This window comes from Pygocentrus nattereri, chromosome 3 (assembly GCF_015220715.1).
Source record: "Pygocentrus nattereri isolate fPygNat1 chromosome 3, fPygNat1.pri, whole genome shotgun sequence".
NCBI classification, from domain to species: domain Eukaryota; kingdom Metazoa; phylum Chordata; class Actinopteri; order Characiformes; family Serrasalmidae; genus Pygocentrus; species Pygocentrus nattereri.
The window spans coordinates 39850601-39874147 of NC_051213.1; the positions used below are offsets into that span (position 1 = coordinate 39850601).

General features: G+C 38.9%; 2 protein-coding genes across 6 annotated transcripts in view; one reads left to right on the forward strand and one right to left on the reverse strand.

Moving 5' to 3' along the window:
• The first annotated feature begins 2024 nt into the window (after positions 1–2024).
• Positions 2025–9994, forward strand: uba5 (ubiquitin-like modifier activating enzyme 5). Of its 2 annotated transcripts, none has more exons than XM_017683405.2 (12): positions 2025–2301; positions 2456–2501; positions 2584–2673; positions 3128–3237; positions 3429–3515; positions 3799–3883; positions 5511–5615; positions 6165–6292; positions 8210–8345; positions 8541–8619; positions 9107–9213; positions 9635–9994. In XM_017683405.2, the coding sequence occupies exons 1-12, from the start codon at positions 2150–2152 to the stop codon at positions 9710–9712; spliced, it is 1203 nt and encodes a 400-aa protein (XP_017538894.1). In that variant the 5' UTR covers positions 2025–2149; the 3' UTR covers positions 9713–9994. The 2 variants fall into 2 exon arrangements, with proteins under 2 accessions (XP_017538894.1, XP_017538895.1); XM_017683406.2 differs by having other exon boundaries at positions 2205–2301; positions 2584–2668.
• A 5493-nt stretch (positions 9995–15487) lies between these two features.
• Positions 15488–23547, reverse strand: part of nphp3 (nephronophthisis 3) — an 86552-nt gene continuing 78492 nt past the window's right edge. For all 4 annotated transcript variants that reach the window (XM_037537027.1, XM_037537025.1, XM_037537026.1 and 1 more), the window contains 4 exons: positions 23260–23500; positions 20349–20474; positions 18987–19102; positions 15488–18865 (listed from right to left, as the gene is read on the reverse strand). In XM_037537027.1, the coding sequence (XP_037392924.1) occupies positions 18697–18865; positions 18987–19102; positions 20349–20474; positions 23260–23500 (652 nt within the window). In that variant the 3' untranslated portion in view covers positions 15488–18696. The remainder of the gene's footprint in view (positions 18866–18986; positions 19103–20348; positions 20475–23259; positions 23501–23547) is intronic.

Here is a 23547-nt window from a genome sequence, read left to right on the forward strand (position 1 = left end):
ACTGAGCCTCACTTTGATTTGTTTTAAGGACATTACATCAAAGTTGGATCAGCCTGTAGTGTGTTTTTCCATTTTAATTTTGTGTGTGACTCCAAATCCAGGCCGCCATTGGTTAATAAATTTGATTTCCATTGATTTTTGTGTGATTTTGTTGTCAGCACATTCAACTTTGTACAGAACAAAGTATTCAATATTTCATTCATTCAGATCTAGGATGTGTTATTTGAGTGTTCCCTTTATTTTTTTGAGCAGTGTAGTTTTGGGCAGCAGGACGCTAGCAGTACCACTTCACCACTAAATGAGACTGAGCGCTGACTGATTGGCGAGCAGAGCAGCTCATTGACTGTTTGTGCTCAATGCCATCATTGATGTACCTGATGCCCCCTGTTAAATTTTAATAACTCTTTAAGGTATCCACTGATATAAGATGTACTTTTTGTGGCCTGTACCCAGAAACTCTGATCTATTTTGGCTTTGTGATCAAACTCGAAGACTAGTAAACTAGAATAGTAAAATATTTATAACTTTAACTATGAATAAATTCTATTATAATTTTCATTTTATTTGGACAATGTTTTATTTGGGTTTACAAATTACCAAAATAATTTTAAAAATTTATATTTCTTATGTAATTTACTTATTTTACTGGAAAAGTATTATATTTATTAATTTAAGGTGCAAAAGTGTACACCCCTTTTTTCTCATTATAATAAAGATGTAAAATACTATATGAAAACCATAATTTTCCTGGAATCTGAAAGTTATGAAGTTATGAAATCTGGAACTTGTGCTCTGATTTTGGCGTATTATGTGAATAGTCCTTCTTATAATTATATTATATTTTTGTGCCTTTGAATTAAATGATTGATTCATTTTCTCATTTACTGATTCATTATTTTTATGTTTATTTCTCCTCTCTCTCCCTTGGCTGTACCTTGTTTCTCCAAGTAAAATAAAATAAATTATATTAAAAAATCTTCAATAACTTGAGCTCAGAAGTTCTTAAAAATATAACTGGAGTGTGAAAATGTTACTTATTCATTATTTTTATGTTTATTTCTCATCTCTCTCCCTTGGCTGTGCCTTGTTTCTCAAAAAAAAAAAAAAGTCGAGTTCAAAAGTTCTTAAAAATATAACTGCAGTATGAAAATGTTTTGTGTTGTTCTGTGTTCAGGAAATTAATGTATTATTTTATATTAAAAAATACTATGAACAATTGCCCTGCGATGGACTGGCGATCTGTCCAGGGTGTATCCTGCCCTCTGCCCGATGACTGCTGGGATAGGCTCAGAGATACCAATCTCCCAGGGTCGGCGTGAGAACCATAAATATATATTAAACGTATGTATACATTTATATTTACGGTCAGAAATATTTCAGAGATCCACAAACGGGATTGAACACGTGCTGCGTGATGTATTGTATATGTTGTTTTGTATTTGTTTGTGGATTTCGTTTTTTCTTTTCTGAATCAAATACTCGTTTTATTTTTGTGGATCTTGTGTTGTTTATTTTTTAAAATATGAAACAAACATCACCCCGTATAAAACGATTGTATTTGTGCTGTAGATATCGCAATTACCATATAGACTCTCCTATTTCTTTCCTATCACCAAATAAATCATAGTGGGTAAGTTTCACTGCAATTAACCATTTCACATCCGACCACCGTCAGGGTCGCGGGGTGGGGGTGCTGGAGCCTATCCCAGCAGTCCCACAAGCGGCTTAGAAAATGGATGGATGGACATCAGACCACTCTGAACGACTTTTTATATCTGTTATAAGCCGTTTACATATTTTTCTTATTACTATTTTAATTATTGGCTTTGGATTAAATATATCATAACATAATTCTTGTAAATATCTAAGGTCTTCATACTTAATTATTTTATGTGTGCTATGTAATCTAATAGTAAACCATTACATTTGATTTTTAAGATAAAAAATATGGCTGAAGAAGATCCGTTTAGTTAATGCTAAAGGTACAAACAACCGAGATCGTGGTTTCTACTCGGACAAATTACTGTGCAACACTATGTGCTATCTTATTGCAGATTGGTAGACGTGTACATTCAGTCCAGAAAAAAATCTGTTTGCCATTCAGCTTATATTGCTGTCATTTTCAGTGGAGTATCAGCTTTCGGCAGCAATGGCCACAGCTGAAGAACTAAAACGTCGTGTTCGTGAGTTAGAAAACGAGCTTATAAAGTGCAAGCAAAGACGAAGCAGCGAGGAGCAAGTGCATGCAAGAGCGAAGATTGAAAAAATGAGCGCTGAGGTGGTGGACTCAAACCCATACAGGTAGGACTATTTTAAACACGAAACCTTACTTTCACGATAATCAGCCAGGGACAGGTTGTCATTTTTTTCTTTGTTGTCTCATATGGTGACGCTACATGATAAATTTGCTAGCTTGCTGATTTATGTGCTGTTTAACGTTAAATTTACTTTGCAGTCGACTGATGGCTTTGAAGCGAATGGGCATAGTGGACAATTATGAGGTGTGTTTGTAATTTCATTGTATATAAACGTAGGTGAAACGTTGAAAGCGTGAGGGTCACTGTGTTTTGTGTCCGACTGTAGAAAATCCGATCTTTTGCCGTGGCTGTGGTGGGAGTGGGAGGAGTGGGCAGCGTTACTGCAGAAATGCTCACAAGGTGTGGCATTGGTAAGGTAATGTAGCTTTTTTCTATCCACTTCATTCTGTGCACGCCGTTCTACTGTGGGAGGTATTGGACTTTCCTCAATTCCGTCTACCTCACTATCGTAACATTGGACACTTATCTGTACCATTACGTTTAATCGCCAGTCAAAAGTCCTTAAAACATCAGATCTGTTAGTATTTAATTTGTCTTTTTGCTTATGTGCACTCTACTGCCCCTTTTAACTTTTTCATTCTTCCAGTCAGACACAAGTTACAGTTGTGTCTTCCCAGCAAAAAGCAGTTTCCAGTGTCACTGACGTTAAATATGAGTCATTATGTTATACTCCTGTTTTTTTCACTTGGTTTAATTTGGCTTTCTCCTTCATAGAGTCCTGCTCAATAATGAGGCTTGGCTGTACTCTGCAGTTTTGACTGGATTTGCCCTCTTTCTTTTCTGCTGTGTCTGTGATTTATCTTCTGTAGTTACTGCTGTTCGACTATGACAAAGTGGAGCTGGCTAACATGAACCGCCTCTTCTTCCAGCCACACCAGGCAGGACTTAGCAAAGTGGAAGCAGCAGAAAATACTCTGAGGTGAACGAGATGCACAACAACCACACACACTGTTAAATCTGTTTGTTTAAAACAAGATAATTTTTGTGTCCTTTTACATTTAATAATTGTCATAATTATTTAATATGTTTAATATATTTGACTGGCTTGGAGAAAATTCTGTTTTACACAAAATTTTGCTAATCACCTGACTACTCAGATTTAACCTGCAGGAACATCAATCCAGATGTTGTATTTGAGACTCACAATTACAACATCACCACCATGGACAGCTTCACACATTTCATGGACCGCATCAGGTGTGTTCCTTTATAAGTATCTGTGTAAGTGGTTACCAACCCTCCTTCTTGAGATCTACTTTGCTGCAGAGTTTAGTCCGAGCCTAATACAAGCCACCTCTTCCTTACCCAACATTAATGCATGTGACCCAGCCAATCAAGGACTTCTTAAGATGTTAATTGGCTGGAGCAATTGTGACAGATTCTGGTGGGAACAACACTTTGCAGGAAGGTTGATCTTGGTGACTACTGATCTTTTTCTTTCTTCCCTATGTTCACATTTGCCCTTCATTTGTGATTTCAGTAATGGTGGACTGGAGGAAGGAAAGCCTGTGGACTTGGTGTTAAGTTGTGTTGACAATTTCGAGGCACGAATGGCAATTAATACAGTGGGTATTTTATCATAATACACTACACTGTTGTAATGCATGTAACACTGACAGTTAACATATTGGCACTTTAAGCTCAGTTCTGGTCTGTTTACAGTAGAGATACACACAAGCAACTAAGTCCAAATTTTTGATGAACGCAACCATGTGGAGTGTTTGATCCAGTTTCACATTAACAGCCTTTTTGACTCTATGCCCGATCATGTTTTTGAATCTTGAGTTATATTTGTTATAATGGTAGATGACAGCAAACTGGATGTTCCATATCTTGCAGTGTAGCAATGATGAAAAATTCTGCCACCATCAGCAACAGCAGCCAGCGAACATTCTTTCAGGTGGAATAAGCTGCATGTTGATTTTTCTGGAAACCTAGATACTGAGTGCTCACAGCTGAAGTCCAAGGCCCAATCCCATTTCACCCCTTGCCCCTAACACTTAGCCCTCTGTTTTGCACATTCATGTCTAGGGGTAGGGTTGTCCCGATTGTTGTCGAGATGAAGGGGTAGGGTGAAGTGTTAGGGCTATTTGGCCCTTCAAACTGAGATTTTTCAGAGGCCACACTACAAACAGAGGGTTACAAGAAAATTCACCAGAATGCCCTGTGAATCATTGGCATGATGACTGCACAAGCAACCAAAGAGACACATAAATGTAAGTATTTCTTTGTTACAAAGCCATTGTAATAGCGTTTTATGGCATTCCTTCATAATACAACATAAAAATCGCTAGTAATATGCTGATGTCTTGGTCGCTACCTGGCGAATTTTCCTGTTCCACCTTAAATGGTGCAGCAGTTACACTCTGGTAACTGAGGTTGCCTCACCATTTAAGATGGAATAGGAAATCAATTATGAAGTTCAGCTTCATATCACAGAAGAATCTTTGGTGGTGATAATAAATAATTGCCCCCCTCTTTGAAGGCATGTGATGCCATATAATGTATTTAAGCAGTGAGGAGCTGAACTTTCCCTTCTTCTGCTGTCACTGCAGACTGGCAGGGTCACCTACAGAGCAGCGCTAGTAGCTGTTAATGAAGTGATGTCGTTTTTTTGTTTGTGCTGGTTGTATTCGGTGACTCGTTTGATTGATTGATGCGTAAAACTGAAGTTGTGAGTGAATTGCGAGCACCCATGCTTTCCAGTCTCCTTTGGATAAATGGCAAATGTCAGTGTGATATATACCATTTGTTGTTATAGTATGGAGCTGCAGCAGGAAAACACATCCTGATTATTTTTCCAGGTTATTTTAAATATGTTTCACCTGTCCTGTCATGTGACACACAAGTGAGATCACCACAGCTGGAGGTGGCATATTGGAAATGGCCAGAAAACCTTGTCTCGTCTGTTTATGTAAAAGTTGCTGAAGAAAACTTGATGATGTATCCAGTTCTTGAAGATTTCAACCACTATGCCCTCAGTTTCAAGGGGTAGGGTTACACTCGAAAACAAGGGGTAGGGGTAAAAATAAAAAATGGGGTTGGGCCCAAATGTATGACACAACGTGAACTTTAGATGTACTGGAAAATGAAATACTACATGGTACCTTCACTTCCCCGAGAAGCTATTTATTTATTTATTTATTTATTTATGTATGTATGTCTGTGTGTGTGTTTTATTCTGTGTCCTAGGCGTGTAATGAACTGGGTCAGGTCTGGATGGAATCTGGAGTCAGTGAAAATGCTGTGTCTGGACATATACAACTCATCATTCCAGGGGAAACGGCTTGCTTTGCTGTATGTTCACCTCACACCTAAAGCAGATGTTCAAGTACTCTGCGTATTTTAGCATTTTGGCTCACCTGTCTCACATAATATTCTTGAAAAGTAGTTGAATCAAATGTATCAACAGAATGTAAAGCTTCCAGGAGTGGCCCAATTAACTGTCATTGGTGTGTAATTACAAACTCGATATTTTTTTTTAGATACCATTTAAGTCAGGTTTACCTTCCTTACCTGTAATAATTCATTGTCCTCTAAAGAATATCTTGTGTTTCAGATATTCTCAATAATAAAAATATTAAACGTAATCAGTTAATCTACATTTAAAAAAAACTACAAAAACATTTTGTCATCATAATTGAACAAGGGCAATTGCCATTTTTCAAGTTGTGTAGAAAAACAAAGCAGGAAAATCCTAAAATGGGCAGTTTCAGGGTTGAGGAACCTGTGCTTTAAGGAAACCACCGTGTTATGACCCGACTGTGGAAGGGAGTAATTAATTTATGATCTGCCCACTGCTGGTGAGATTAACAGTTTGCACATTCAGCCCTTTTTCTGTCGTAGTGTGCCCCTCCCCTTGTAGTAGCAGCCAGCATTGATGAGAAAACTCTCAAGAAGGATGGAGTTTGTGCAGCCAGTCTACCCACTACCATGGGTGTCGTTGCTGGGATCCTCGTGCAAAATGTCTTGAAGTAAGAGCCAGTCTCAACTCTGACAGTTCAAGTGAACAGTTGGTCGCGTCCAAATGAATAATATGGCCAGAACCTGAAGGGCAATTTATGTGAAATCACACAAGGTCTCCCAATTGACTATTAGATTTGCATAATAATGTCAGGAAATATTGCCATTGCCATTTACACAGGCTGTAAATCTTTGGCCTGTATCTTCATCACTTTCTAAGATGTAGAAGTCTTAATAGGTTGTAGTCTTCATGCTTGCTTAAAATAATGCTGAAAATGTACAGTTATTTCTTTTCAACTAGTGATTAATAGAGTGTTCAGAAATTATTATTTGAATATGCTTTTATCTACCAAAACAGAAGATATAGATATGCATATTTGTCATTTTATGGCATGCAGAAAATCTGGGGGAAAATTATGTGCATTGGAGCAAATTTGGCCCTCTAAATCTCCACAATGAAGCACATCAGATGTCTCAAACATTGGAGTTTATTACTCATACTACAGTACATTTTATGACTTTAAGGTTTCTGATTTATGAATCCTATTACTTATTTTTACCCCTACCCCTTGTTTCTGAGTGTAACCCTCCCCCTTGAAACTGAGTTACTTTTACAGAAACAGACGGCAGAGGAGGTTAAAGTTCAGCTTCTCACTGCTTAATATTTAGGGCATCATATGCCTTCAAAGGGGGGCATGACAATTATTTATTCCCACCAAGAATTCTTCAGTGATATGAAGCTGAACGTAGCTTTTTAATCGCCAGCTTCATGATCGATTTCCCGTTCCACCTGGTGAGGCAACCTCAGGTACCAGAACGTAACTGCTGCACCATTTAAGGTAGAATGGGAAATTTCGACCGAGACATGAGCGTATTACTAGTGATTTTTATGCGTGTTATGAAGGAAATGGCCATAGAACGTTATTACAATGGTTCACTTATAATACAATGGCTTTTTAACCGAGAAATACCTACATTTATGTGTCTCTTTGGTCGCGTGTGCAGCCATCATGCCGATGATTTGCATAGCATTCTGGGAATTTTCTCATAACACTCCGTTTCAAGTGTCTCTGAAAAATCTCCATTTGAAGGGCCTAATAGCACTAACACTTCACCCTACCCCTCCATCTCAACAACAATCGGAACAACCCTAACCATAGACGTGAACACGTGTTAAACTTGGTGCAGATCTCCATACATGGGTCAGATATCAGTTTTTCTTAGTCATTCCATTTAAACTGCATTTTGGCATTCTAGTTAATAATATTTAAATATTAAATTTATGCTATAAAATTTATTTGTGCCATCAGGTCATAAAATTAATTAAAATCAATCAAATTAATGGACTCCTGAGTTTCCTCATTTTTATGGATTTTATGGAAACAAGTGTAAGCCATCAAATCCTGCAACAAAAAAGCAAATGGTCATTATCTATTAAATATATTGCTAAAATATCACTTTAAAAAATGGTGTCAGTATTATGGTATACCATATAGCACTATGCTAAATGTTTGGCATGGGAAGTTCATTTTATGTCACGGATAGATCATGGAATTCTGCTGTTAAAAAAAAAAAATCCTGCATGGCAGGCCATGAAGCTGGTCAGCAAATAAAAATATGATAGTCACTGCATAAAATATCTTCCCAGCTCAAGAAACCCCTGTTCACCTCATTGTGAACCTCTGCTTTCAGCGCTAAGCAACATTTCACACCTTGATGTTTCACTATTTATAAACTTCTCAACGCTTTAGTGGAAAATTTGTTCCTTTTCTTCACCCCAATTGCTGGCTCATTGAATTAGAACAGGATAAGCCACAAGAGAGTTAACTGTGGGCTCCAAAAACTTCCTTTGTCTTTAGTGTTTTGTTTCTGTGGTAAGGGCTTTTTTGAACAAGGAGTTATTTTAATGTACTAATTGAATATTGTAGGTATCTACTTGGATTTGGATCGGTCAGCTATTACCTAGGCTACAATGCCATGCAGGACTTCTTCCCTACCATGGCCATGAAAGCTAACCCACAGTGTGATGACCAACACTGCAGGAGGCAACAGGAAGAGTACAAGGTTGCATCTCACTTGTTCTGTCTTTTTAAAATTATTAGCATGATTGTATTAAGTAACATATTGACAAAACATAAAGTAGCAAAACATGAAAATGTAGTTAGGGATATTTTAGCATGTCTGCCCTCTTCCATTATAATATAAAATGTTAACATGTTTCTAACCAAGTTGCAATGCCAATGTTGTTCTTTCAAACAGTCAAAAGTAACAGAGCACCCAAAACAGGAAGCGGTGGAGGAGGAAGTAGTAGTAGTAGTACACGAAGAGAATGAATGGGGTGAGTATGTCAGTCTGGCACACTTTTTTTGCCAACATGTTCCTGTCTGCTTTTTACTTGGTATTTGACCCTTTAGCTGGGTTTGTGGTCAGAACAAACAGGCATGGTTTTGCCATTTGTTAAGCTCATGTAATGAGAACAAAAAATAGGCAGCTGTAGTGATGGTTAAGGTAATTTTTAAAAAAATAAATAATCAGGTCATAGTTTTGACTGCCCCTATGCTAAACACTTAAATTGCTTCAAAACAATTCTGACAACACCATTGCATACAGGTTGTTTCTATTTTAGACTGTTGGACCTGAAGGAAGAAACTTTTAAAACATAAGACTTTCAAGGCGTTTTTGTTTATTTTAAAGGAAAAAAAATGCTTTGTGTAATGGAGACAAATAAATGTTATTACATACAAAATGTGGCCTACAGAAGAAACAAATATTATTACTGTATAAATGCGGTTTTTGTCTAACCTGCTCCTGCTGTACTCTGATAGGCATAGAAGTGGTGTCTGAGGTGACTGAGGCAGAGCTTCAGGCTGCATCAGGACCAGAACCAGATTTACCAGAGGGTATAACCGTAGCATACACCATACCTGAGAAGGTACACGACAACATTAAATTGCTTTAACCAGGGTTGCCTGGTTTGTTTTAATGTGAGACTCTGAATTTTGGGTTTTTTCTTAAACACCTCCTGCACGCTCAGAACACCCGATAGTCATCAAACAGAAGTAATTGTGTATTTAAAAAAAATTCTTTTTTGTTATACATTACTTAAAGACATGGTTATGATTTTTTGAGTTGTTTTGATTTCTCTGATAAGCAGTTTAGGCTCACCCATGTTGTAAAAACTAGAAGCAGGGATTTAAATTAATATTTGACCTGTAGGTGAAAATACATGCATAATTGAATGCATAATTCACTCCAGTAAGTTGGCAACCATGCTGTAGCCTAAAGCCACATTAAAAAAAAAAAGAATATATAACATTAATATATTCTGTTCACTTCCTTTTTAATTCCACCAGGAAGAGACCTCAGGACAGACAGTAGAGGAGACTGACCAGAGTCTAGAGGACCTGATGGCTCAGATGAGGAAGATGTAGAGGACAAATCTACCTTTACTCTGGGCTTCTATACACACATACATAATTATATTATAATATGTATTATTAGGGTCTATACAATACATGAACATCGTTTCTTGGATAGATGAGTTTCCTTACCATCATAAGGAATAAATGTAAAAAAAAAAACAAACATCCGGTCTCACACATTTCTACTGAAACTAACAGCAAGCACTAAATTTCAAATTTTTATTTTGTTTTGAACTGGAGTCTGGCTTGGTGTTCTTAATATTAAAACACTGTAAATGAATGTGTATTAATGAGACGTTTCATTGTTTTCTCTTTAGTCAGGATACTCTATAATCGTGACTGTATATAAGGCAAATTATCACCAAGGACTTGCATGGATTTGTTTTTTCACCACATCTTATAAACTGAGTATCAGCACTGTTTGCAACTGTATTTGCAGAAAGATCTCTGAATACTTTGCTGTTCATTCATGTTAAATAAGGTATTTACTGCTCAAGATACACTCAGGTCTTTTTTCTCATATATACATATTTAATATTCATTTGTTAATACTTGCACATGCCTGTACATGCCTGATATTTTATTTGTACCTTTATTTGCAACATGTATTTTATTAGCTGGGCTTTACCTTTATAAGTTCTGTAGAGCAACACTTTCTTTCAGTGTCAGGAAGGCCGTTAAGTGAGGTTCTAAAGATTGATGTACACCATAAGCTACTTCTGGGTAATTGTGTTACAACTTGTGGGTGCGCTCTCTCTCTCGCTCTCTCTCGCTCTCTCTCTCTCTCTCTCGCTCTCTCTCTCTCTCGCTCTCTCGCTCTCTCTCGCTCTCACTCTCTCTCTCTCTCTATCTATATATATATATATATATATATGTGTGTGTGTGTGTGTGTGTGTGTGTGTGTGTGTGTGTGTGTGTGTGTGTGTGTGTAAATAACACACACAGCTCAAAAAAATAAAGGGAACACTTAAACAACACAATATAACTCCAAGTAAATCAAACTGTCCATTTAGAAACACTGATTGTTTCACATACTGTTGTGCAAATGGAATAGACAACAGGTGGAAATTATTGGCAATTGGCAAGACACACTCAATAAAGGAGTAACCACTCCTTTATTGAGTGTGTATAAGGTGGGGACCACAGACCACTTCTCAGTACCTATGCTTTCTGGCTGATGTTTTGGTCACTTTTGAATGTTGGTGGTGCTTTCACACTCGTAGCATGAGACGGACTCTACAACCCACACAAGTGGCTCAGTGCAGCTCGTTCAGGATGATACATCAATGCGAGCTGTGGCAAGAAGGTTTGCTGTATCTGTCAGCGTGGTGTCCAGAAGCTGGAGGCGCTACCAGCAGACGTGGAGGAGGCCGTAGGAGGGCAACAACCCAGCAGCAGGACCGCTAGCTCCGCCTTTGTGCAAGGAGGAACAGGAGGAGCACTGTCAGAGCCCTGCAAAATGACCTCCAGCAGGCCACAAATGTGCATGTGTCTGCACAAATGGTTAGAAACCAACTCCGTGAGGATGGTATGAGGGCCCGGCGTCCACAGATGGGGGTTGTGCTCACAGCCCAACACCATGCAGGACGCTTGGCATTTGCCTGAGAACACCAGGATTGGCAAATTCGCCACTGGTGCCCTGTGCTCTTCACAGATGAAAGCAGGTTCACACTGAGCACGTGACAAGAGTCTGGAGACGCCGTGGAGAGCGATCTGCTGCCTGCAACATCTTTCAGCATGACCAGTTTGGCAGTGGGTCAGTAATGGTGTGGGGTGGCCGCACAGCCCTCCATGTGCTCGCCAGAGGTAGCCTGACTGCCATCAGGTACCGAGATGAGATCCTCAGACCCCTTGTGAGACCATATGCTGGTGCGGTTGGCCCTGGATTCCTCCTAATGCAGGACAATGCTAGACCTCATGTGGCTGGAGTGTGTGAGCAGCATTGAACCTGTGTGACTAGTCCGCCCGTTCCCCAGACCTGAATCCGATTGAGCACATCTGGGACATCATGTCTTGCTCCATCCACTTGGATGCTTTAGTCCAGGTCTGGGAGGAGATCCCTCAGGAGACCATCCGCCACCTCATCAGGATCATGCCCAGGCGTTGTAGGGAGGTCATACAGGAACGTGGAGGCCACACACAATACTGAGCCTCATTTTGACTTGTTTTAAGGACATTACATCAAAGTTGGATCAGCCTGTAGGGTGTTTTTCCATTTTAATTTTGTGTGTGACTCCAAAACCAATCCAAATGCTTCTTTACCATAAAAGCCCTTCATACGCTTCTGTGCCCCTTTCAAATTTTCTCTTGCCAATTCAGACACTGAAGTCAACAGTTCTTTTAAACAAAATATAAAGTGCAAAAGATTGCCCTTGCCTTCTGTCCCAGAAGTTTCTCTTTGGCCATCTTGAGGGACCCTCTGACTTCATACCCAAACACCAACTTGAATGTAGTAAAACCTGTCATTCACTGAATCTCTTACAGCAAACATAAGAAAAGGCATGGCACAATCCCAAACTACAGGAGAATAAATACAATATGCCACAGACTTCAAAGTCTGAAGATACCTTTCTATCGATCCCTGTGACTGTGGATGATACAATCTGAGTAATGCCAAGTTCATGTATCGCTTGTTGAAACTCTCCAGATTTAAATTAGTATGATCTGCTCTATATGATTGAAGTTCCTTAGGCAAAATAAACCAGAAAAAAAACTGGAGCAAAGCATCAACAGCTGTTCAAGCTTTAATGTTAGGCAATGGGACAGCTTCAGGAAAACGAGTTGTAATATCCATTTATTGTAAGCAAGAATTAATTTTCCTTCTTAGTTTTAGGAAGTGGTCCAACACAATCAAACAATAGTGGGGCCAATGGAATTTTCTGATTGAGCTTTTGGCTTTCCAAGCGTAACAAGATGGACAAGAAGCCACAACATCTTTATGTATGTAAAAAAACATAAGAATCTTGGCTTGGGTTTGAGCACTTTAGCTTGCTCTAATTATAACTTTACTAATGCTACTGCTTCTTCTCTGTCCTTTTGGATTAATGCTAATTCCCTCTTTTCTTACCAAATCTCTTTCTTTTCGACTCTCCTCCTCCTGCAACTCTTCTTTACAGAGATTTTGTGGCAGAACAGATTCTGCCTCCATATCTGGAACTTCAAGGCAAAGTAACACAAAAGTAACAAAAACTCCTCTGGGTCAAATTCAGCCATTATTACTCTGCTAACCAAATATCTAAGACAGTAATACACTTCGCAAACGCAATATCTTACAATAGGTTGCATCAAAACCAATAGCTCAAAGACCAATCAATGTATTGTGGAAAGCTGCTAGCTAATCACAAATTCACCCTTTTAAATGACACAGCCTGGAAAAGGATGGCATGCCCACTCCAGGTAAAGGGAAAGGACTTGCCCCAGGTGGAGGAGTTTAAGAGATCTTATTCACAAGTGCTGAAGAGGGGTCGTGAGATCGGCCACAGTTTGGGACAAGCAGCAGCAGTAATGCGGTCACTGTACGGTATGATGTATGATGTATGTTGATGCTGTAGTGGTTAAGAGGGACTGAGCCATAAGGCAAAGCTCTCTGTATACGGGTTGGTCTACATCCTGACCCTCACCTATGGTCATGAGCTGTGTGTAATGACCGAAAGAATGAGGTGGCACATACATGTGACAGAAATGAGCTTTCTACGCAGGGTGCCAGGGTGCCACTCTACTTGACAGGGAGCTTGGTTAGCAGATTAGAGCCGCTACTCCTCTGCACTGAGAGGACCCCATTGAGGTGGTTCAGTCATCTGATCCGGATGCCCCCTGGACGCCTCCTGGTGGGGGTGTCCCAGACATGGATTATATCTCCAAGTTGGCCTGGGAGCGGCTTGGAGCGGGTCCCCAGGAATGAGCTGGAGGAAGTTGCGGGGGACAGAGTCATCTGCTTCTCTGCTCTCCCGACTGTTACTGCAACCCAATCTGGACTAAGCAGTTAATGACGATGATGATGCCACCATTTAATGCCACCATTTCCACAAAACCAGGCCTTAGACTTAGAGACGGGCTGCAGGTGAGTTGGCCTTTAGTGGGGGTTTGCAACTAGATCTAGCCACATACTCTTACTTAGGCTTGTGTTTCATGCTAAGCTGCAACATGGAGGGACACACACAGTGTGTCTTTGTTACAGTCAGGACTAGAATACTAGACAACTTGGCATTTCTTTTGGCTTTAGTGGTTATTGAGCTCATAACATGTTGGGGGGGCTCATCCGAGATCCTGAGTGTGTTAGTAATTTGTTAGCATTGTCAGACATCCCAACTTGCAAAAATTAATTTCAGGGAGACACTTCTCCCAACATGTAGTGCTGGTCGACCAGCTCACAAAAAGGGAAACAAGAGCGCGAGAGAGAGAGAGAGAGAGACACCACTGTGAGTCCACCATTCTTCATTCCAAAAAACCCACCGTTTCCTGCCTTTGTTCTCCCCTGCCCGGCTGATCCCCATCACAATTAATAAAAGCATACATAAGATGTTTGGCGCCCCCGTGAGGTGTCAACATGAAAGTTAGTATCTACCCCTAGCTTTAACTTATCCTCACAAGTTCCTAGACACTTGACAAGCAATATAAGTAATAAGCACATAAGTTTCTGACAGAATGAACTATTCCGACTAGGTATGTTCATTAAAATTTTCCAAAACATCTCAAACATTGTGATGCAGTCATGATTGGATATAAAGGAGCAACAAGCATAGGCCAAGTCCTTTATAAGCAAGCATGGCAAAAATGCATCAGTAAAAACATCCAACAATTTAAAAATGTTTCTCATGCACGGATTCCAGGTTATGTCACCTCTACTTCATCAAAAGATTCAGGAAATCCAGAGAAATCTATGTCAGGAAAGGGCAAGACCAACCCCTGAATGCCCCTGACCTTCAAGCCCTCAGATGATACTGTAATTAAAAATTGACATTCTTCTGTGAAAGATATCACCGCATGGGCTGAGGAACACTTTGACAACCCATTGTAAGGAAACACTGATCCCCTGCAGTTCATGGAGAAAGTGGGAGTAGAGGATGCCATGCTATACTTTCTGCATCGGGCCCATTCTTATGTGGACAAGGGTGGTTGCACTGAAAGAGTAATGTTCTTTGATTTTGACAGAAGAGAAGAGGGAAGAGGAGAGATGAGGACTGAATCCAAATCTCATGTTAAATCATAGGTTTTATCTTATGCACATTTGGACACCTTACTTATATTGCACTTTCTGTAGCCACTATTGCGCATTTTGCACATCTGGACACTACACGCTAGACACTTTTTTCTGCACATATTTATTCAGTACTGTCATTATATGCAATTACCTGTACATATCTGCCCATATTTATTCAGTATTGTCATTATATGCCGTTACCTGTGCCTCCTTGTACAATCATTATTGCACTGCCACTTTCATCTCAGGTATTATTCCAGATTTTCCTATTTTTCTATTTGTATACATGCCTGTAGATAGGATTTTTTAATATTTATTCTTCCTGTTATATTGTTTACACCTTTATTACTGTCCTATGTTGTGTGACTGCTACTGGCTGCTAAATTTCCTTCAGGATCAATAACGTATCTATCTATCTATCTATCTATGTAGTCTTTAGCTTTATTGGAAAGTGTTGCAGGCATCAATTTCAGAATATTCAGAACATATATTGTCAAAACAATTAATTTGATAAGGTACAACATGTAAGGTAAAACATTAGATATCTTGTCTTTGTACTGTTTGCTTTCAAATACTGGTCAAAGTAGATTTATAAATAAATGCTTTCTGTTTTTATTTGTGTTTTACCTACTGCATTTTCAAATTGGCACTGTGGTTAAAGTATGTTTTAAGGTAGGTTTTCCATAACTGAAACAACAAAATATACAAAATGCAACACAGTTGTAAAATTAATGTGAATAACAGGTTAGTGTTTTGTTCATGACCACAACAAACAACTATGGCACTATTCTAAAAGATGGAGATGTTATGTTAAACATAACATGGCAAAAACATAACACACAAAAAAAAACACAACATAAATAAAAACTACACACTGGTAGGTAGTTAAATTTCATAGAATGTGTTCATTATAGGGGACTTCACAGCGGTGGTGATAGGAACCAGATGTCTTGAGAGTTTAATGCCCTTTAAAGATACCAAGGTATTTTATGAAATGGTTATGAAAATTTACCTGATCCTAGAGACATTATTATTATTTCAAGAGAAACGTTTTGTAAAATGTATTTATTTAAATGTATTCATGGTGAAGAGGTACAAGAAGGGTGTTGTGAGGCAAAATAGTACTCAAGGAAAATGTATGTTCTCAGATTCAGCACTATTTCACTATTATCATCATTGGATATACAACTCAGAAGACACATGTAAGTGTCTTTTTTAACTTTAGTAAATAAACTTTGTTTATTTAGTTTTGTAAACATCACAACCTGGTTCATAGAGAAACGTTTTGTAAAATGTACTCACAATGTTCTGTGCATATGCACCATTTTCTAATAGCACAGCCTGAATGGCTTTGTTTACATCTCAGAAAGTTGAATTAAGGTAATTTTGTGAAAAAAATGGTAGACCACTGTGAACCTAGCAATGATACTGATGTGTGTACAAACAGCAAGACAGCACCACTACGCTGTTATTTTTTATCAAATAATTAACTAATGTTTAATCATGGCTTAGATAAATCCCAAAAAATGATAACTAAAAAGAAAAATATATATATATTCACTGTGTATCACTATCATACAGGGCTATTTGGAGGACTGAAGTTGAGAAAAACACTGAAAATGATGATGCTAACTTCTAATTTTGCTAGTAGGAATATGAGATTTTACATTATGTTAACAGCAAGCACACTGACTTTGGACAAAGCTTGTAACAGACCTTCATGTTTTTTTACTTTCCAGTCTTAAAGTGAATCATTTAGTAAATATTTCAACTTCTGCCAGGTCAAGCTCAGATTTTTCACCAATTAATTTTACAGAAGCAAATCTTAACTTAGAAATCTTATCTTACGGTATCTTAACTTTCAAAATCTGGTATGTTTAATGTCTTTTACTTTATAAAGACTAAGTTTGTGACTGCAAACATTTTTACATGGGTTGGTTCTTAGAGGAAGTCATTCACCTGCACTCTCTGTTTGTCAACTAATTTGGAGTGACAAGTCTTTTAAACATAGTAGTCATGTCCACTCCATGAGCCGTGCTTCAAACATGAAGGAGTGATTTGTACTGAGCGTAGTACTGCCAGAGATGACTGTGTTGACATGTCCACCCTTGTGAGCAATGTTTGTCATATTTATCAATGTAACACATTCTCAGGGTCCTGATATATATATATATATATATATATATATAATTATAAAACAGACGGTTCTGGTCCTAACATCTGATTGGTTGAGCCGCATTGTAAGCCGCTGTAAAATCCAAGTCTAAAAAGGTAACTTGAATGCTTTAAATATTCATGTTTCAGACAGAAGTTGTATCAAACCCACGCTGAATCCCAAACGGCTCCATACTACCTACAGAGTATGTTAGCTATAAAAGTTTGTAAAGTCTAGCCTCTACAGCTAAACAGTGCATCATTTGTCAAGTTAGGATGTGGCCCAAATGACTATTACTTGGCTGAGGATCCAGGATTCAAACTCCTATGTAGTGCACTACGTATTAAGCAGATTCAGCCCCAGTACAAGGAGAGGGAGGCCAATGGATTGGAGCTATATAAGACTTGCAGTGGTTATTTAGTGTCTTATAACGTGAAATTTTTTGCATTAAACAGTGCGTTGTTATTATATGTTCATTGTTATATGACAAAAAAGTTAAAAAGTTGACTGCATTATACAGCAGTGAACTACCAAACATTATACTCCTCAATCAGCAGTCCACGGTATCATGATACCATGGTACCACGATACCACATTCTAAAGGAACTACATTTCTTGGTAGAATACTTGTTTATGTCGATTATTTTAAATAACTTTTTTATAGATATTCCAACTAGGATTTGTATTACTGAAAAGTAGAAGTGTTTAGGAACCACAACAACTCAGCCAAGAAGTGGCAGACCACGTAAAATTACAAAGCAGGGTCACTAAGGGTTCAGCACATAATGCATAAATTTCCTCAACATTATGCTAAGTAAATAATTAAATAATAAATAGAGTTTCAATCCTCCTCTGGCATAACATCAGCACAAAAACTGTGCCAGAAGCTTCATGAGCTTTAGGGGTTTTCATGGCTGAACAGCTGCATGCAAGCCTTACATCACTAAGCACAATGCCAAGCATCAAATGAAGTGCATGTTCAGAATCAGTAGACCAATAGAAAGTGCAGGTGAATGACCTCTTTTACGACCCACCCAAAAGGCACAAAAGACTCCACAGAATACCGTCCCATGTCTAAGCACCACACTACCGTGTTATTGTCAAGGCTACGCTTAAAAATATTTAACCACGCAAATACTGCCTGATCTGCAAGCAGTTATGTGGTCAGAAAAAGATCTTAAAATATTTGTTCAAATCTGACAGGACCCAAGTACTCGTATCGAGTTAGACAAGTACAGATGTCATTTTTAATATATCTCTTGGGTTCAAATTTCACATTTGGGTTCTCACAGCCCACTCCCACAGACCACACTTACATTTTTTTCCTTACTTTGTGTTCCCTCCTTTCATATTTTGGGCTCATTTCAGGTTTGGACTCTCTGGCTGTATTTGGGTTTGGAGTAACCCAAATACAGTAACTCTAGTCTGAATCTGACCAATGATAAATGGTGTAGAGGATGACTAACAAAATGTGCATGACAAGAGATTGACTACTTTTTATATAAGCTTCAAGGAAGATGGTATATTCTATATGGTAGAATTTCACGCAGATTAATGAACAAACCAAGGTTGGTTTTTCTTGATCACTGCAACTCAGTGGTCACCTGGACTGTACAAAGCAGTTTTATGTACCAGAGATCATCTAGAGGTGTGAGGTAGGAGTGCGGGGCTTCGTAGGCTGAAGGTGTCACCACTGGACGAGAGACGGGAGAGGGCTTTCCCACAAACTAGAGATGGCTCTGCCTCCTTTATTTCCATGGCTCGTTTGTACAGCTCAGCAGCCTTCTCAAAATCCCCTTCCTCATAACTTCAGGAGAGGCACATGAAGTGAAGAAAGACAGAGAGAAAGAAAACTAGATTGAGCAACTACTCATTAATGCTCACTTTTACTGAAGGTAATTAGTAAGATCAGACGAGATGAGGCAAACCTGAGTACTGCGAGATTTTTGAGTGTCTCTCCTACTCGAGGGTGCAGTCGGCCAAGGCTGTCTTCATATACTCTGAGAGCTCGCTCATATAATGGTAAAGCCTCGCTGTGCTTCTTCTGCAATATACAGTAATACAAAAGAAACATGAACACACAGACATCAGGTTAACATTAAAATGTTAATTTCAGTGTTTCTCAACCTAATCTGCTTCATCTCTACCACATTACCACAATCATTTCAATGTATTTCCTTGTACCCATAACTTGATAACAGAAACCACTGGACAGCTGTTACCCAATAACATGATAACAGAAGCCACTGGCCAGTTGCTAAATTTTGTGAGTAAACATTTGAAATCCATAACTTCAGAATTATTGGCATTCTTCATGAAAACGAGCTGAACAAACTACACATGTTGCAATAAGTGTTACTTGGGCTTACAAAAATGGGTAAGCTGCATATTTTTTATTTTCATCCTGTGTTTTGGAACAAAAAAGTTTTCTTCATTAATATTTAGCATCTCCTGGCAAGAACAGCAGCACTGTGCCACTTTCTGTAAAACTTACTAAGGTTGGAGAACACTTGCTGAGGGATCTCATCTATGCAGAACATTTCATGTTTCTTAATATTCTTGAGTCTTCACTTGCACTGCCCTCTTTTATACACACCACGGTTTTTCAGTTAGGTTCAAATCTGGAGAGGGCCACTGCAAAACTTTCTGTTTTGGGTTAATATTTTAATGATGGCCAAGTACCCTTGGCCAAGTTCCAGCCTTCTGGCAGAGACAAATTTTGGGCTAAAACTTGATATTAAATGGAATTCACTGTGGGATTTATTATGCTGATTTTCACAAAAGCCCCTAAGACCATTAGTAGCAAAACATCCCCAAATGCATCAATGATCCTGCACCCAATATGATCAGGTTCTTTTCACTGGTTGCAGTTTTTTTTTTTGTCAAATGTGATTGTCATTGTTTTTTTGTCAAGAACCACAGTTTTTTTTCTATGGAAACACAATTGCATTTGTAATTCCAACAACATTTTGCAAAGTTTTTTTTCTACGTTCCCGTATTTTGTGGATTCAGAGACTTCACTTGTGGGATTGTTACAAAAGGTTTCTGCTCTTGAAATTTCAAAAGCTTAACCTTTCACTGTACTGTGCAGAAAATATCATCTTTGGGTTCCTCTTTGCTTCTCTTACCTCCTTGTATGATTCCCTGGCAATTTTTTTTGCAATTTTGTCCCATTTTTCGAGTCTTTATGCTCCTAGTGATTGTGCATATAAATACTAATGAACTAAAGAATCTTTATTTTTCATGAGTGTGAACAGAGAAATGTTGGCTGATGTTGTTTCATGTCTTACCAGCTGGCAGTACAGCACAGCTAGGTTAACCAGCGCTGTAGCCACACTGGGGTGTTTGGGCCCAAAGCTCTTCTCTCTGATCTCTAGAGCCAGCTCATATAGAGGTACTGCCTTCTCCAGCTTCCCCTACAAAACACACAAACAAAATACTATATTTATATATATATATATCCTTATGAAGGACAAAACAGTAAACACACAAACCCACGCACACATAAGTTATACTGCACTGAAATAACAGAAACATGCAGTGTCACAAGAAAAATACTGCATCTCCCCCTTATTTAATATTTCTGATGCAGAGTAATAAACAAAAAAGAAAAAAAAAGATATCAGGTAATCTAGGTTTCACAAATCCACCAATAGAGGGAGCTACAACACAATTATAACATTTTCTCAGCCACTCTGAAGGAGTATGCTACATTTGGTCTCAAATGGAAAGTAGAATGCTAAATCTTGTGTCAATTATGAAAAAAAATGTCTTCCTATGTCTCTTGATATGAAAAAAAAAGTTTCAAACGACATCCAATTTAACACATATTCACGATGGTGAAGGACTTCGTATGGTGCGAGCGGAACCACCTGCAGCTCAATGTGACAAAGGAACTGGTGGTGGACCTGAGGAGGGACAAGGCACCCTTGACCCCTGTGTCCATCAGGGGGGTCAGTTTGGACACTGTGGAGGATTACAAATATCTGGGTGTGTATATTGACAATAAACTGGATTGGGCTAAGAACACTGACAGGAAGGGCCAAGATCGTCTCTATTTTCTGAGGTGCCTGAGGTCTTTCAACATCTGCCGGACTGTGCCCAGGATCTTCTATGAGTCTGTGGTGCCGTGTCGGAGAGGCGGACGCTGTCTAAGCTGCAGGCCATTATGAACAATGGCTCCCCCCACTATACGACACAATGATGAGACACAGGAGCACATTCATTGCAAGACTCATTGTACCGAAATGCACCACAGAGCACCATAGGAAGTCATTCTTACCTGTGGCCATCAAACTCTAAACTGTTCATATGTGAAATAATAATAATTGTGTGCAAAAACTCAATAATTGGTACAATAATTTGAACTGCTTTATACTAGATGATTCATATTTATTATTACAGTCACCACCACTGTACTATATTCATAAGTACTTAAATATTTTGTACTTATTGCAGTTTTCCTCTTTATCTTTGTTGTAAATTATTAAAGTGTTTATTCTTTTACATAAATGGTTGCAACCGCAATTTCCCTCTGGGATCAATAAAGGATTCTGATTCTGATTACCAAAAGATCACTCACCCATCCAAATAATTGAATGCAATCAAATGTGTTCCAATCACTTTCATGGCCACATGTGTATAAAACTAAGCACCTAGGCATGCAGACTACTTCTAGGAACATTTGCGAGTCGCTCTCAGGAGCTCAGTGAATTCCAGCATGGTACTGTGATAGGATGCCACATGTGCAAGAAATCCAGTCATGAAAATTCCTCACTACTAAATATTCCACAGTCAACTGTCAGTGGTATTATAACAAAGTGGAAGGGATTGGGAACGACAGCAACTCAGCCACAAAGTGCTGGCCATGTAAAATGACAGAGTAGGGTATATGCTGAGGCACATAGTGCGCAGAGGTCGCCAACTTTTCACAAACTCAATCGCTTTGGTGGAGGGGGATGATGATGTGGGGTTGTTTTTCAGGTGTTGGGCTCATCCCCTTAGTTCCAGTAAAAGGAACTCTTAATTTCATTCTCCCAACTTTGTGGGAACAGTTTGGGGATGGTCCCTTCCTGTTCCAACATGACTGTGCACCAGTGCACAAAACAAGGTCCATAAAGACATGGATGACCAAGTTTGGTGTGGAAGAACTTGACTGGCCTGCACAAAGTCCTGACCTCAACCCAACAGAACACCTTTGAGATGAATTAGAGCAGAGACTGCGAGCCACGTCTATATGACATTTTCTAAGTGCACAGTTTTCTTTTCATTTACTAAGTATAATATTTTACTTTTTATTTCCCCCCAATATCTTAAATGTAACAAATAATTAGTAAGGGTGCATTAAAATGTGCAGTGTACTCACTCACTCTCACTCAAAAGTGAGAGTACTCACTTAGAAAATCAATAACACATAAATACTTATAATAAACTCAAAGTGTGCCAGGAAACACTCCCCACATTTCTATCAGCCTAGACTGCTGACACAAGTAGGTTGAGTCCATGTATTCGTGTTGTGCTATTGGCACAAAATTCTAACCCTACTATCTGTGTGCAAAAATTGAGATTCATCAGACTAGGCTGTTCTTCCAGTCTTCAACTGTTAAATTTTAGTGAGCAGCCTCAGCTCTCTGTTCTCAGATGCCAGAAGTGAAACTGCTGTTATTAGCCTCAAGGTTTGACATGTTGTGTAAATTGTACACAATTGTACAGAATGGTTATCTGCATTAACATAGCCTTTCTGTCAGCTTGAACCAGTCTAGCTATTCTCTGTTGACCTCTCAACAAGGTGTTTCTATCCACCTGCTGATGTTTTTTTCTGTGCTGACCATTCTGAGTAAACTCTAGATATTAGTGTGAAGTGTGAAAATCCCAGGGGATCAGTAGTTTTAGAAATACTGAAACCAGCCCATCTGGTACCAAAAGTCAGGCCACAGGTAAGAGCACATTTTTTTTCTATTCTGATGGTTGACATTACCTGAAGCTGCTGGCCCATATCTGCTTGACTTTATTGACTTAAAATTGTGTGAATGAATAGGTGTACAGGTGTTCCTCATAAAGTGCTTGGTGAGTGTCTAACTATAACTAGTTAGATCATCTTTGACCAAAGTGATCTCTTATTGGCCATATGAAAAAACATATGAAAAAACACTTCTGCTGTAACACGATTTTGTTGTAAAAGAGAACATCACTACGTCTTACCCTGCGTTTGTAGAGCATAGCAAGATGTTTGAGGGTGTAGGCCAGTGAGGGGTGGTCAGGAGCAAGTGCTCGTTTGCGGATGTCCAGCGCTCTTTCATACAGCTTCTCAGCACTCTCGTAATCTCTCCTCTCGCAGTGCAGGGCGGCCAGGTTGTTCAGAGACTGAGCACAGTCTGGGTGATCTGTGCCCAGCACACGTTGCCGCATCTCCAGAGAGCGCATCAAAAACACCTTTGCTGCACTGAACAATCCGCAAACCACAACATAACATAGTCACACTATAATATA